Here is a 15,563-nt window from a genome sequence, read left to right on the forward strand (position 1 = left end):
ATGTGCATCATTGTTTTCATTATCTCCTCCCTTCCACTAAGCTGACCTACTATTACCTCTCAACCAGACAATCCATCCTCCTAAATTATCTCTCCATATCCGTTCTTATCCTCATCGAAGCCATACTTTAAAGAAAATAATATTTTAAGGTAAAAATTGGGTCATATTAACAATTTCAAGGTTTTCAGTGACTGCCCAGTGGGATTAAGATTCTGATTATTAACCCCAACTATATGAACCTCTATGATTGGGACTGGACATGCCTGGCCAGCCTTAATGTGAGTCCTTTCCCCCTCACTCCCACACTCCCATCAAACTGGGTCTAAGTCTTCGCCATGCCTACCTTCGGACTAGGGGTACTTATAACCTTTTCATCCTTAAGATCACAGGTAAACACCACTTACTTCGTTTTTCCCTAACTCCCAGATCCAGTTAGGAGTATTTGTTATTCACTCTCACAGCATCCCACATTTCTTCTCTATAATACTCAGCATAACCTACTTAAGTACTTTTTGTGTGACTTTTAACTTCCATATGTTGCAGGATACTATTTTAAGATATTAGCTAAAGTCTTTCCCAGGTATTTGCTGTTATGCTTTAGTCCTCCCTCTTTGGACTACTAGACTATGAGGCTCTATCATCTAAAGGGAGGATTATTACAGTTGAAAAATAGAAAACACGAGTCAAATTCTTGTCGTGAGAGTTTTAAAATCCAAGGCTTTTGAAATGAATTTATCAGTCTTCTGGTCCACTCTACCTAAGCTCAGCATCATAAAAGACTAAAGATTTCAAGTGCACAGGAAAGAATGGAGTTAAAGGAACATTCACAGTTTGGTAGGCCCTGCTCTACAATGTGAAGAAGAAGAATGGGACAACTTCCGGGTGAGCTGGGGGAATCTGAGAGCAGAGTGTACCTATGTTCATTCCCAAGTAGACGCTGAGAGGAGGAAAGCTCCCAAGTACTTCCTCACATATGGCATGGTAGAGGGGAGAAGAGCTCCCCGTTGTGGGAGCATTTAGGCAGAGGGGTTGAATTCTTCCTTTGGACCAGAGAAGGATACAGAAATGGATTAGAAACAGTTGAGACCACATTCACTTCAGTTGGGAGAGAAGACATCTTAGCAGATAGCCACATAGACATGTAATGACCTGATACTAGCACCAGATAATTCCTCCTGCCCCAAAGCCCTAACATAGCACTTAGAGAAAAATCCTAGAAATAACATTTATTTTCCAATACCTGGCAGAATTAAGGTTTTAAGTAGATAATGTGTTATTCAGAAACTGGGTGTTCCAGTTTCTAGAAATAGAGATTAGGCATCAAGGTTGCTTAAATAGCATAGCATTTCAGTCCTCCTATACAAGAATTCCTGAGGTCAGCAATCCAAGGATGGCATGGCAACTTCCCTTTCATAAATGACCCACATCCCATTTAAAAGTGACTTCCAGGCCGGGTGCAGTGGCTCATGCCTGTAATCCCAGCACTTTGGGAGGCCAAGGCGGGTGGATTGCCTGAGCTCAGGAATTCGAGACCAGCCTGGGCAACACGGTGAAACCCCATCTCTACTAAAACAAAAAAATTAGCCCGGGCATGGCGGCATATGCCTGTAATCCCAGCTACTTGGGAGACTGAGGCAGGAGAATCGCCTGAAACCGGGAGGCGGAAGTTGCAGAGAGTGGAGGTCCTGCCATTGCACTCCAGCCTGGGCGACAGAGCAAGACTTCCTCTCGAAAGAGAAAAAACAAAAAAAAGAAATGACTTCCATCTCTACATGTTCCTCATGATCTAAGATGGCTGCCAGGGTTAAGGGTTAAAAATTAACAAAGGAGAAAAAGACAAAGAATGTCCCATGCCAGCTCTCTGTTTACCGTACATACTTCCTACAAGTCCTGCAAACCAACTTTCTCTTACATATCTTTCGCAACCTCTAGCTGTAAAAGAGGGAGGGCAGTATGATCTTTCAGCTGGTTCTGCTACTAAGGAGGAAAGTGAGAATAGATCCTCAGACAATAATTTAATTCTTAGGAGGAAAACAAGAAGGTAAAAGTGTGCATGTAGGTTTGTGAGCTAAGATTCACATGCCCAGTCGGTCTCCCCTGATCGTACGCTTAGAGAAAAACAGAGTGTATTTCTCTGTTGTTAACAATGATATCCAAACATTTAGTTCAATGTCTTCTACTTAGTAAGCAATCAATATATGCTGAATGAATAAATAAAATAATTAATGAAGAAAGAATGGATAACTGAGTACTTGTGACCTTCCACCACTCAGCCTCACTTAGAGTTTACTTGATATTTTAACACAGTGCAACAGGCTTTAGTGCTCCTTAGTGAGTATTTCTGGAGAGCTCAATGTCTGGGTACGTGTTAAGATTGTATATCCATCATTCCTTGTGTCTGGGTGAAGCCACATAATTGTGGCCAATGAGTGGGAGCAAAAGTGACATGTGTATCTTTTGGGCCCAAGGATGTAACTGCCAACATGAGATCTGCTACAGCTTTCGTTCCTACTGCCACAGCAACCAATAACATCTAAGCTGGAAGTTTCTAGCCTGGGACTCTGAGAAAGGTGACATGAAGCAGATGACCTGCAGTAAATGGCATCAGCAAGATCACATCCCCTGGATTCACACTTACTTTCCTCATCATACAAATGCAAACTCTTAACATAGTCAACTGAGTAGACATTTCACTTGCTCTGAACACATTGAACTTATGTTTTAGATCCACAACCAACTCGACTTCTGAAAAAGTCAACTTTTAAAAGTCAAGGTAAAAATAATCACTTTGATAAAACTATCATAATAAACAAATCCAGTGTGAATAAAAATAGAATACATAGGGTAAAATACAATTTCAAGAAAAACCATTGCCTTAATATTTTAAAGAATACAGAAATAAAAATGTTTAAAAATTATAAGTAGTTACATTTGAATCAGGGTAAATAATAGCATTATAATAAGTGGTACAATTAAAAGAGGTCTTCTTTAATCCCTTTGCTACATATAAGTTAGTCATATATAATATGTGTCACATGTAACTGTATAATATAAATATTAAAGAATACAATATAAAATATGCATGTTTTAAGAGACAAAAATCTCACTGTGGTAGCTTTAAATTATACAAATCTGGCTAATTGATTTTATTTCTTATTTTTTAAATCAATAATTAAATGTAGATTTTGAAAATTGATTAAAAGTTATGATATATTTTTACTCTGAAATTTTGTGGACCATAAAAATTAAATGTAACTTGGTTAATACCAGGCAGTTTTCTTTTTCACAAGTAGTATAATTGAAGCCTCTATTCTAAAATATCTGAAAATCATTATAAAGCAATATTTAGTTTCTTCCAAACAGGGCGGTTTTAGTTGCTTTTAACCATTTTTTCTTAACATACAATTTCATGGTTATTAGGTAATATGACTTGAATACCCTGCATGGTAATACTTCTAACTGGACACCTGAGGTGTGTTTGAGATGTAGTACCCTCTTCTGGAAGAGGTGATTATTCTCCATGAAAATGAAAAAGATGTTACATTGACATCTGTTGCTTCAAATGAATAATAGATAAATGAACTACCTAGGCAAGAAGAGTAAATGGAAATGCTTGGGCATCTCTTTTCTTGTAATTTAATCTTATAACATCTCTGTAGTGTCATCTGAATGCAGATTGAAGCTAAACTTGTTGAGGGTTCTGAAATTCAGGGTTTATATACTATTTTGTTCTCCAGTATATTTCTAAATTTCATAAATAACTTGAGAGGCCCTACTCACATCACTTTCTCAATAAAAGCAGAGAAAAATCTAAAATAGTTTAGTGGGGGAATGTAGGCAGTAAAAGGATAACACTGAAAATTAAGATATGAATTTAAAAGATTTTTAGATACTTTCCAGCATGTTTTTTTTTGATCCTATGACACTGAATATTTGCATCATATTGAAGATTATAGACTGAATCTTCTACATAATAATTCCAGAAAAAAACAAGAATCGAACATTGTCAGATCAGCCCACTGGCAATTCCAATACCCAGGTGTACAAACCTCATTTACTTGAAGAACGGTCTTTCTCTTGAATTAAATGATGATGCGATTTGAATAAGGTACCCAAATCATCACCATTCTAGCTCACATAATGTGTCTTTGTAAAGGATCATAATGAGTCACCAAAGACACAATACCAGAAAGGCTCTTTGGTTCAGAAATCATATGCTCAACCAGACCATGAAACAAGTGATTGTAAATATGGCATATGCTTGACAAGCCATGGAACACCAGCTGGGCTCTGCTTCCTCCAAGAAGCTCCAGCTAGGTGGTGGTATGGCATCCTTCCAATGGCAACAGTTTCCTTTAGGCTTCCACAGAGTCGGAAGAGTGTGGGCCCCTCCTGGTTCATTAGATTCGCATGGTCATTATACAGACAGATATTGTAAGTAAAAGTTGAGGGTGACCCTAGTCTGATGTTACCCCACAGGCTATTCTTTGTTGTCTTTCAAGTCTACCCATTCCCACAGCCAGTTTGCAGATTCCTGGTCACTCTGACTTTAACTTTGTTTTTGATGACAAAATATTCAGGTTCCACAACTATTCAGAGTCAACCCTGTGCCTCTTTTGACCTTAGGTAACTTAAATCTATTCCCTTATTTCCTTCCTCAGCCTCTTTAAAAAAAGAAAAAGAAAAAGAAAAACTTAATAGAACCTTGAATTTCCTCTATTGCAAATTCTTAGGGTTTCTGTCAAAAGAGATTTGAAATACAACATGAAATGATGTACTCACATTCCTCACCACCATCTCCAAATAACTGAATTACATAAATAAAACATTATATGAAAAGTGCTTTGCTACAATTTATGGGAGGTAAATTTAAGAAGAGCTGGCCCATTGCAGGAAAATTCAACTTATCTTTTCCTGATCCTTTTATTTAATATAGGGAGAGAAATTTATGGCAGTTAAAAAAAAATCTATTACTGTTTCTCATAACTGAATCCATTATTTTTCTCCATGATCCATCAGGTAAAAACAAGAATAATAGATTGCTTTGACAGAACCTTGAACATAAATGTCCCCAAGAATCAAACACAGCAAGTTAAATGGGTTTCAGGTTGTATTAAAACAGGAAAAGATAAACTTCTTTTCATATTTCAAAATCAGATATTACTAAAAAATTTATTATTATTAGCTACTAAAAAACAAACTATAGAGTAGCTGAATTTGCACATTGAAATGGGAATATTTCTATTCATTTCTATATGTGCATAAGAAAAATTAAACATGAAGAAATGAATTCAAAGAAAAAGAACTATTTTCTTTCCATTTATGCTAACTAGTTATTTATAATTTACTCCTTGATTGCATTAGACGACTTTAAATAAACAAGTTGTTCTATACACAGTCAACTAATTTAAAAGATTAGTCTTGATCTTATCTTAGAAATAGTTTCTGTTTATAAAGGAATCAAGGGGTTCTATAATCTTTAGCTTTGCACGACCCATTTCATTCCAAGGTCTTCAGGAAAGTTTGGGTATATATGCACACATCTGCCTGGAATACACACACACACACACACATACATCACATAAACACACAAAAATAAATATATACAGACTCACATACATGCATGTATATATTTAGAGAGAGAAAGAAGGGAGATGAGGTGATGATGATAGATGGGTAGATAGATAGATACAGAGATAGATAATTCTAATTGTTAACTCATCTCAGGGAATTTTCTCCTTAATGAACACCTCTCCAGCATCTCATATTCTCTACTTTTATTCAGATAAGCCAACCTCCCAACTTATCTCTGAAGAAGGTGACCACATTCCCAGATTCAGAGTCAGAACTTACTCCAATCCAATCAGCACATAGCATTCACATTAAGCCTATTATTGGTCCATGGCTGGGCATAGGACAAGTTTGCCAGAACACAAAAATGAAAATAATTCTTAATCCAAGCTTCGGATGGAGATTTTCCATTTTCTCTTGCCAGATGAGGAGAAGAGAACGCAGAACCCCTGTTTTGCCATTGACAGCCATCTGTGACCCTGGGAAGGAGGGCCATGCTGATGGCAGAGGGAGGTTTGGAAAGGACATGGGTCTTTGTTGACATCATTGAACTGTTAATGATATTGCGCCTGAAGCCCTCCCTACTTCCTGTCTCCCAGTTAAAAGAGTTTACAAATTTACTTCTTGTTTAATCTACTTTGAATTTGGGTTTCCGTAACTGTTTAGATAGGCACTTCTCCTTTAAAGAAAGGTATGAAAATATACTCAAAATATCCTGCTTTCTCGTGGCTTGTTTCATTCCTATTGCTTTACACTGGAAGATTTTTGAATAGATATTTGATTTTGAAACCACCTTGGAAAAGTCTACCTAGTTATCTAATGAGACAGGTAATTTGATACATTCATTGTTTAAAAAAACGATAACTTTGTTACAAAGGTTAATGCAAACTTAAGATGAATAAAAACACTCTTATCCTATCAGACCAAAAAAAAAAGTTTCATAACCAAGTTTAGACATTATTCCTAGCCTCTAGTTCTGAAATAGAGTTTGACCTATTTTGTAGTCCATTTAAAACTCTGGTCTGATTGCTGGCAAGATGGCCTAATAGGAACAGCCCTGGTCTGCAGCTCCCGGCAAGATCAATGCCGAAGGTGGGTGATTTCTGCATTTCCAACTGAGGTACCTGGTTTATCTCAGTGGGACTGGTTGGACAGTGGGTGCAGCCCACAGAGGGCCAGCTGAAGCAGGGTGGGGTGTCACCTCACCCGGGAAGCACAGGGGGTCAGGCAACTACCTCCCCTACCCAAGGGAAGCCATGAGGGACTGTACCTGAGGAACGGTGCACTCTGGCCCAGATACTGCACTTTTCCCTTGGTCTTCGAAACCCGCAGACCAGGAGATTCCCTCTGTTGCCTACGCCACTGGGACCCTGGGTGTCAAGCACAAAACTGGGCAGCCATTTGGGCAGACACTAAACTAGCCACAGGAGTTTTATTTTCCATACCCCAGTGGCACCTGGAATGCCAGTGAGGCAGAACCGTTCACTCCCCTGGAAGCGGGGATGAAGCCAGGGAGCCAAGTGGTCTGGTTTGGCGGGTCCCACCCCCATGGAGCCCAGCAAGCTAAGATTCACTGGCTTGAAATCCTTACTGCAAGCACAGCAGTCTGAGGTCGACCTGGAACACTTGAGCTTGGAGGGAGGAGGGGTGCTGCCATTGCTGAGGCTTGAGTAGGCATTTTACCCTCACAGTCTAAACAAAGCTGCCTGGAAGTTCGAACTGGGTAGAGCCCGCCACAACTCAGCAAGGCCGCTGTGGCCAGACTGCCTCTCTAAGTTCCTCCTCTCTGGGCAGGGCATCTCTGAAAAACAGGCAGCAGCCCCAGTCAGAGGCTAATAGATAAAACCCCATCTCCCTGGGACAGATCACCTGGGGGAAGGGGTGACTGTGGATGCAGCTTCAGCAGTCTTAAATATCCCAGCTGCTAGCTCTGAAGAGAGTAGTGGATTTCCCAGCACAGTGCTCAAGCTCTGGTAAGGGTCAGACTGCCTCCTCAAGTGTGTCCCTGACCTCCGTGTATCCTGACTGGGGGATATCTCCCAGTAGAGGCTAACAGACACCTCATACAGGAGAGCTCTGGCTGGCCTCTGGTGGGTGCCCCTCTGGGACGAAGTTTCCAGAGGAAAGAACAAGAAGCAATCTTTGCTGTTCTGCAGCCTCCGCTGGTGATACCCAGGCAAACAGGGTCTGGAGTGGAACTCCAGCAAACTCCAGCAGACCTACAGCAGAGGGGACTGACTCTTAGAAGGAAAACTAACAAGCAGGAAGAAATACCATGTCCACTCAGAGACCCCATCTGAACATCACCAGGATCAAAGACCAAATGTAGGTAAATCCAAGAAGATGAGGAGAAACCAGCAAAAAAGGCTGAAAGTTGAAAAAACCAGAATGCCTCTTCTCCTCCAAAGGATCACTACTCCTCGCCAGCAAGGAAATAAAACTGGACGGAGAATGAGTTTGACAGACGGACAGAACTAGGCCTCAGAAGATGGGTAATAACAAACTCCTTCAAGCTAAAGGAGCATGTTCTAACCCAATGCAAGGAAGCTAAGAACACTGTAAAAAGTTTAGAGGAATTGCTAGCTAGAATAACCAGTATAGCGAAGCACATAAATGACCTGATGGAGCTGAAAAACACAGCACGAGAACTTCATGAAGCATACACAACTATAAATAGCCAAATCGATAAAGCGCAAGAAAGGATATCAGAGACTGAAGATCAACTTAATGAAATAAAGGAGAAGACAAGATTAGAGAAAGAAAGAAAGAATGAAAAGGAACTAGTAAAGCCTCCAAGAAATATGGGATTATGTGAAAACACCAAGTCTACGTTTGACTGGTGTACCTGAAAGTGACTGGGAGAATGGAACCAAGTTGGTAAACACTCTTCAGGATATTATCCAAGAGGACATCCCCAACCTAGCAAGACAGGTTAATATTCAAATTAAGGAAATACAGAGAACACCACAAAGATACTCCTTGAGCACAGCAACCCCAAGACACATAATCGTCATATTCACCAGGTTGAAATGAAGGAAAAAAACTGTGAAGGGCAGCCAGAGAGAAAGGTCGGGCTACCCACAAAGGGAAGTCCATCAGACTAACAGAGGATCTCTCTGCAGAAACCTTACAAGCCAAAATAGAGTGGGGGCCAATATTCAACATGCTTAAAGAAAAGAATTTTCAACCCCTCATTTCATATCCAACCAAACTAAGTTTCATAAGCAAAGGAAATAAAATCCTTTACAGACAAGCAAATGCTGAGAAATTTTGTCACCACCAGGCCTGCCTTACAAAAGCTCCTGAAGGAAGCACTAAACATGCAAAGAAACAATCAATATCAGCCACTGCAAAAATGTGCCAAATTGTAAAGACCATCAACACTATAAAGAAACTGCATCAACTTTCAGGCAAAATAACCAGCTAGCATCATATGACAGGATCAAATTCACACATAACAATACTAACCTTAAATGTAAACAGGCTGAATGCCCCAAGTAAAAGACACAGAATGGCAAATCGGATAAAGACTCAAGACTCATCAGTGTGCTGTATTCAGGAGACTCGTCTCACATGCAAAGACACACATAGGCTCAAGATAAAGGGATGGAGGAATATTTACCAAGCAAAAGGAAAGCAGAAAAAAAAGCAGGGGTTGCAATCCTAGTCTCTGATAAAACAGACTTTAAATCAACAAAAATCAAAAGAGACAAAAAAAGGGCATTACATAATGGTAAAGGGATCAATGCAACAAGAATAGCTAACTATCCTAAATATATATACATCAAATACAGGAGCACCCAGATTCATAAAGCAAGTTCTTAGAGAACTACAAAGAGACCTAGACTCCCACACCGTAATAGTGGGAAGTTTTAACAGCCTGCTGTCAATATTAGACAGATAAATGAGACAGAAAATTAACAAAGATATTTAAGACTTGAACTCGGCTCTGGACCAAGTGGACCTAACAGACATCTACAGAATTCTTCATCCCATATCAACAGAATATACATTCTTCTCAGCACCTCATCACACTTATTCTAAAAGTGATCACATAATTGGAAGCAAAACACTACTCAGAAAATGCAAAAGAATGGAAATCATAACAAACAGGCTCTCAGACCACACTGCAATCAAATTAGAACTCAGGATTAAGAAACTGACACAAAACCTCACAACTGCTTGGAAACTGAACAACCTGCTCCTGAATGACTACTGGGTAAATAACAAAATTAAGGCAGAAATAAAGATGTTCTTTGAAAACAATGAGAACAAAGACACAATGTACCAGAATCTCTGGAACACATTGAAAGCAGTGTGTAGAGGGAAATTAATAGCACTAACTGCCCACACGAGAATCAGGAAAGATCTAAAACTGACACCCTGATATCACAATTAAAAGTACTAGAGAAGCAAGAGCAAACACATTCAAAAGCTAGCAGAAGACAAGAAATAATTAAGATCAGAGCAGAACTGAAGGATATAGAGACATGAAAAACATTTCAAAAAAATCAATGAATCCAGGGTCTGATTTTTTGAAAATATCAACAAAAGAGATAGAACACTAGCCAGACTAAAAAGAAGAAAAGAGAGAAGAATCAAACAGACACAATAAAAAATGATAAAGAGGAAATCACCACTGACCCCACAGAAACACAAAATACCATCAGAGATTACCATAAATACCTCTAAGCAAATACACTAGAAAATCTAGAAGAAATGGATAAATTCCTGGACACATACACCCTCCCAAGACTAAACCAGGAAGAAGTTGAATCCCTAAATAGACTAATAACAAGTTCTGAAATTGAGGCAGTAATTAATAGCCTACCAACTAGAAAAATTCCAGGACCAAACAGATTCACAGCCGAATCCTACCAGAGGTCCAAAGAGGTACAAAGCTAGTACCATTCTTTCTGAAAATATTCCAAACAATAGGAAAAGAGGGACTCCTCTCTAACTTATTTTATGAGGCCAGCATCATCCTGAGACCAAAACCTGACAGAGACACACACACACATACAAAGAGAAAATTTCAGGCCAATATCCCTGATGAACATTGATGCGAAAATCCTCAACAAAATACTGGCAAACCGAATGCAGCAGCACATCAAAAAGCTTATCCACCACGATCAAGTTGGCTTCATCCCTGGGACGCAAGGCTGGTTCAACATACACAAATCAATAAACACAATCCATCACATAAACAAAACCAATGACAAAAACCACATGATTATCTCAATAGATGCAGAAAAGGCCTTTGATAAAATTCAACACCCCTTCATACTAAAAACTCTCAATAAACTAGGTATTGATGGAACGTATCTCAAAATAATAAGACAGATTTATGACAAAACCACAGCCAATATCATACTGAATGGGCAAAAGCTGGAAGCATTCCCTTTGAAAACTGGCACAAGACAAGGATGCCCTCTCTCACCACTCCTATTCAACATAGTATTGAAAGTTCTGGCCAGGGCAGTCAGGCAAGAGAAAGAAAGGGTACTCAAATAGGAAAAGAGGAAGCCAAATTGTCTCTGTTTGCAGATGATATAATTGTATAAGTAGGAAACCCCACCATCTCAGCCCAAAATCTCCTTAAGCTGATAAACAACTTCAGCAAAGTCTCAGGATACAAAATCAATGTGCAAAAATCACATGCATTCCTATATGCCAATAACAGAGAGCCAAATCATGAGTGAACTCCCATTCACAATTGCTGCAAAGAGAATAAGATACCTAGAAATACAACTTACAATGGATGCGAAGGACCTCTTCAAGGAGAACTACAAACCACTGCCAAAGGAAATAAGAGAGGATAAAAATAAATTGAAAAACATTCCATGCTCATGGATAGGAAGAATCAATATTGTGAAAATGGCCATATTGCCCAAGGCAATTTATATATTCAATGCTATCCCCATCAAACTACCATTGACTTTCTTCACAGAATTGGAAAAAACTACTTTAAACTTCATATGGAATCAAAAAAGAGCCTGCATAGCCAAGACAATCCTAAGCAAAAAGAACAAAGTTGTAGGCATCATGCTACCTGATTTCAAACTATATCACAAGCCTACAGTAAACAAAACAGCATGGTAGTGGTACCAAAACAAATATATAGACCAATGGAACAGAACAGAGGCCTCAGAAATAACACCACACATCTACAACCATCTGATTTTTGATAAACCTGACAAAAACAAGCAATGGGGAAAGGATTTCCTATTTAATAAATGGTGTTGGGAAAACTGGCTAGCATATGCAGAAAACCGAAACTGGACCCCTTCCTTACACCTTATACAAAAATTAACTCAAGATGGATTAAAGACTTAAACATAAGATCTAAAACCATAAAAAACTTAGAAGAAAGCCTAGGTAATACCATTCAGGACATATGCATGGGAAAAGATGTCATGACTAAAACACAAAAACCAATGGCAACAAAAGCCTAAATTGATAAATGGGATCTAATTAAACTAAAGAGCTTCTAGGCAGCAAAAGAAACTATCATCAGAGTAAACAGTCCATCTACAGAATGGGAGAAAATTTTTGCAAGCTATCCATATGACAAAGGGCTAATACCAAGAATCTACAAGGAACATAAACTTACAAGAAAAAAACAGACAACTCCATAAAAAGTGCGTGAAGGATTTGAACAGACACTTTTCAAAAGAAGACATTTATGCAGCCAACAGACATATGGAAAAAAGCTCATCATCACTGATCATTAGAGAAATCCAAATCAAAACCACAGTGAGATACCATCTCACACCAGTTAGAATGGAGATCATTAAAAAGTCAGGAAACAACAGATGCTGAAGAGGATATGGAGAAATAAGAACACCTTTACACTGTTGGTGGGAGTGTAAATCAGTTCAACCATTGTGGAGGATAGTCTAGCAATTCCTCAAGGATCTAGAACTAAAAATACCATTTGACCCAGCAATTCCATTACTGAGTATATACCCAAAGGATTATAAATCATTCTACTATAAAGACACATGCACATGCATGTTTATTGCAGCACTATTCACAATAGAAAAGACTTGGAACCAACCCAAACGCCCATCAATGATAGACTGGATAAAGAAAATGTGGCACATATATATAATGGAATACTATGCAGCCATAAAAAAGGGTGAGCTCGTGTCATTTGCAGGGACATGGATGAAGCTGGAAACAATCATTCTCAGCAAACTAACACAAGAACAGAAAACCAAACACTGCATGTTCTCACTCATAAGTGGGAGCTGAACAATGAGAACACATGGACACAGGGAGGGGAACATCACACACTGGGGCCTGTCAGGGGATGGAGGGCTAGGGGAGGAATAGCACTAGGAGAAATACCTAATGTAGATGACGGGTTGATGGGTGCAGCAAACCACCATGGCGCGAGTATACCTATGTAACAAAACTGCACTTTCTGCACATGCACCCCAGAACTTAAACTATAATAAAAAGTAAAAAATAAAAATAAATAAAACTCTGATCTGTAGGCCAAAGGGTATTTCTTTTTCTTTATTAATTACTCAGAAGTCTAGGCCACAGCAATCCTACTGTTCTCCTCTCATTTTCCTAAACTATTTTGATACTTATTTCTCAGACTTTACAGACTATTAGATATTTCTCACATTTCCATAGATAATAACTCATTAGCTTTGCAACCTGATTCTCAATATTAAGAGATTAAAACTAATGTATATGACTCTCAGTTGACACATACTGAAGTATAGGAAAATTCCATCATTTCCTTCTGCAAAATGAAAAAGATTTTAATTCATTTTCTCAACAGCTGCATCATTTTTTTATGCATAGAAAAAAATGTGCAATTACTCCAAGTACAATCAAGTCATTTAACATGGCTTTACCATCATTGTAGTTACAGCATATTTTAAAAGAGAAAAAAAATCTCAAAGCACAGGTCTTGCTGTGCAGCAAAGCAATCAAATTCCTTTATAATAACATCCTGATGGGATTCAGCAATCTGAGGGATAATGAATAACCACTCTAATCAGTAAACAGGAAGATGCTACAACAGTCACTGAGTAAAAACTGACTATCATCTGTTGATTCTCTTGATCGGCATTTCAAACAATAAATTGAAATGTAAGTATCCCCTAAAAAGAAAAATAACTTTGTTTAGTGTGCTTAATTTTACCAGGGAGTGAGGAAATTATATATCACCTTGATTGTCTTGCAGTGTTGGCCAGTCAATAAAATGCACAAATAATCTTTTTTATAATACATGGCCAACTTTATCCTATCACTTGAATACGTCAGGATAAACTGATTGTGGAGTTGGTTGATAACATTGTACTTTGGAACCGACTATTTGAATTTGCTTTGCTACTTTATTATTTGATATTCTTCTCCAGTGTTCATCTTAGGAAGTTATTTGCATCTGAATATGAAGAGTCTGTTTCAAAATAGTCCTCAAGTTTCCAATGCAGTGTCTCAAATGTAGGTCGTTCCTTAGGCTCTGCATTCCAGCACTCCAACATGATGTTGTAAAATTGCTGTGGACAATTGGATGGTTGGGGAAGTCTATAGTTTTGAGCCAACATCTGGATTACCTGGGCACCTGTCATACCTAGAAAATACAGAACGGAAACAATAACAACAACAAAAAAATCCAAGTTAAAGCTCAGAGTCTTAAACTTATAGCCATTTATACTCTAGGTTACTAAGTCAGTCAATTTCCTTGGCAAAGCTTTGAGGTCTACCATCCCCTTCCCAGGTTACACAGATTAAACTAAGTCCTGCAGCAAATGATGTCTATAAGACTGCAATTCACTAGGAAAGGAGAGGGAAGTAATAAACCACCTCATTAATGCAAATTATCATCATCAAATTTTATCTATCAAGCTCCCGCAGGTACTTGGTATGGTCAGCCTCATAACTCTGCCCTCTAAGTCTGGGAGAAGCAGTTAAAGTCACACCTAAGTAAGTGACCTGCAGCAGAAAGGTCCACTTCAGAATTAATTACTCACCACTGTAAGGCATTTTGCCATAAGTAATGATTTCATAAAGAAGGATTCCAAATGACCACACATCGGACTTAATGCTGAATTTATTAGTACGAATGGCTTCGGGTGCAGTCCACTTCACTGGCAGCTTTATTTCGTGTTTAGATTCGTAGATGTCTTCATTATCTACCTGTTAATGCATTAAGGAATCCAGGCCAAGTTAAAGCAATTTTTTTTGCTACCCTCATTCATCTATAATCTGCTTCAGATGAAAATTTAGAGAAAAAGGATTCAAAATGAGCTTAGTTCAATTGACAATTACATTAGCAAATTCTGAATCTGGTATACAAGACTGAAAAATATGTGGGAAGTCATTAATAAAATATTATTTAAGAGCCTACTATGTGCCAAGAATAGCACTGAAAGAAACATACTACTACATTTGGAGAATTAATACATGATTCTGGCTTCACATCTGATCCTGAGAGAAAAAAAAAGGAAGCAAAGTCTGTCTATTGTTTGATTTACTGATGATACTGAAAAGCCACTGACTTTGATAATTACCATGTAACCACTTGCTAATAATGAAAAGTAGGATCTAAGTGTTTTAAATTAATATATAAACTCACTGGGGTACTAATTAATTTACAAAAAGAAAAAAAATGATGAATTCATGAAGATTAAAAGAGAATCATTTATTTGTTTTTTCATGCCCTGTATCCATATTTTTAGGGTACAATATGGAAATTTCAAATTAATTTAAGAGAAAAACACCTAATATTACATCTCCTATAGAGTACCTTTCAGACTGAGGTAAAAATTGGGAAATCAAAAAGCCAATGATTGCTGAAGAATTCTGGTGGCATGCAAATTAGTCTGGCATACAGTGAGTAATGGTGGTTAGGTTAACACTGCACAAAGTGTACAGCTTTTGTAAAGGAAATATAGGCGAACAGAGGTGACTGGTACTAACTGAAAAATAGATCATTAATTCAACTATATACTTAAGTACATACTTTC

At 38.2% G+C, this 15,563-nt stretch overlaps 1 protein-coding gene across 1 annotated transcript in view; it reads right to left on the reverse strand.

Moving 5' to 3' along the window:
• Positions 1–13,068: 13,068 nt before the first annotated feature.
• The window catches only part of FRK (fyn related Src family tyrosine kinase), a 115,175-nt gene continuing 112,680 nt past the window's right edge, over positions 13,069–15,563 (reverse strand). The window contains exons 7-8 of the mRNA XM_010358153.2: positions 14,568–14,733; positions 13,069–14,167 (exon numbers count right to left, since the gene is read on the reverse strand). Coding sequence (XP_010356455.1) covers positions 13,956–14,167; positions 14,568–14,733 — 378 coding nt within the window. The 3' untranslated portion in view covers positions 13,069–13,955. The remainder of the gene's footprint in view (positions 14,168–14,567; positions 14,734–15,563) is intronic.

This window comes from Rhinopithecus roxellana, chromosome 4 (assembly GCF_007565055.1).
Source record: "Rhinopithecus roxellana isolate Shanxi Qingling chromosome 4, ASM756505v1, whole genome shotgun sequence".
Classification (NCBI taxonomy): domain Eukaryota; kingdom Metazoa; phylum Chordata; class Mammalia; order Primates; family Cercopithecidae; genus Rhinopithecus; species Rhinopithecus roxellana.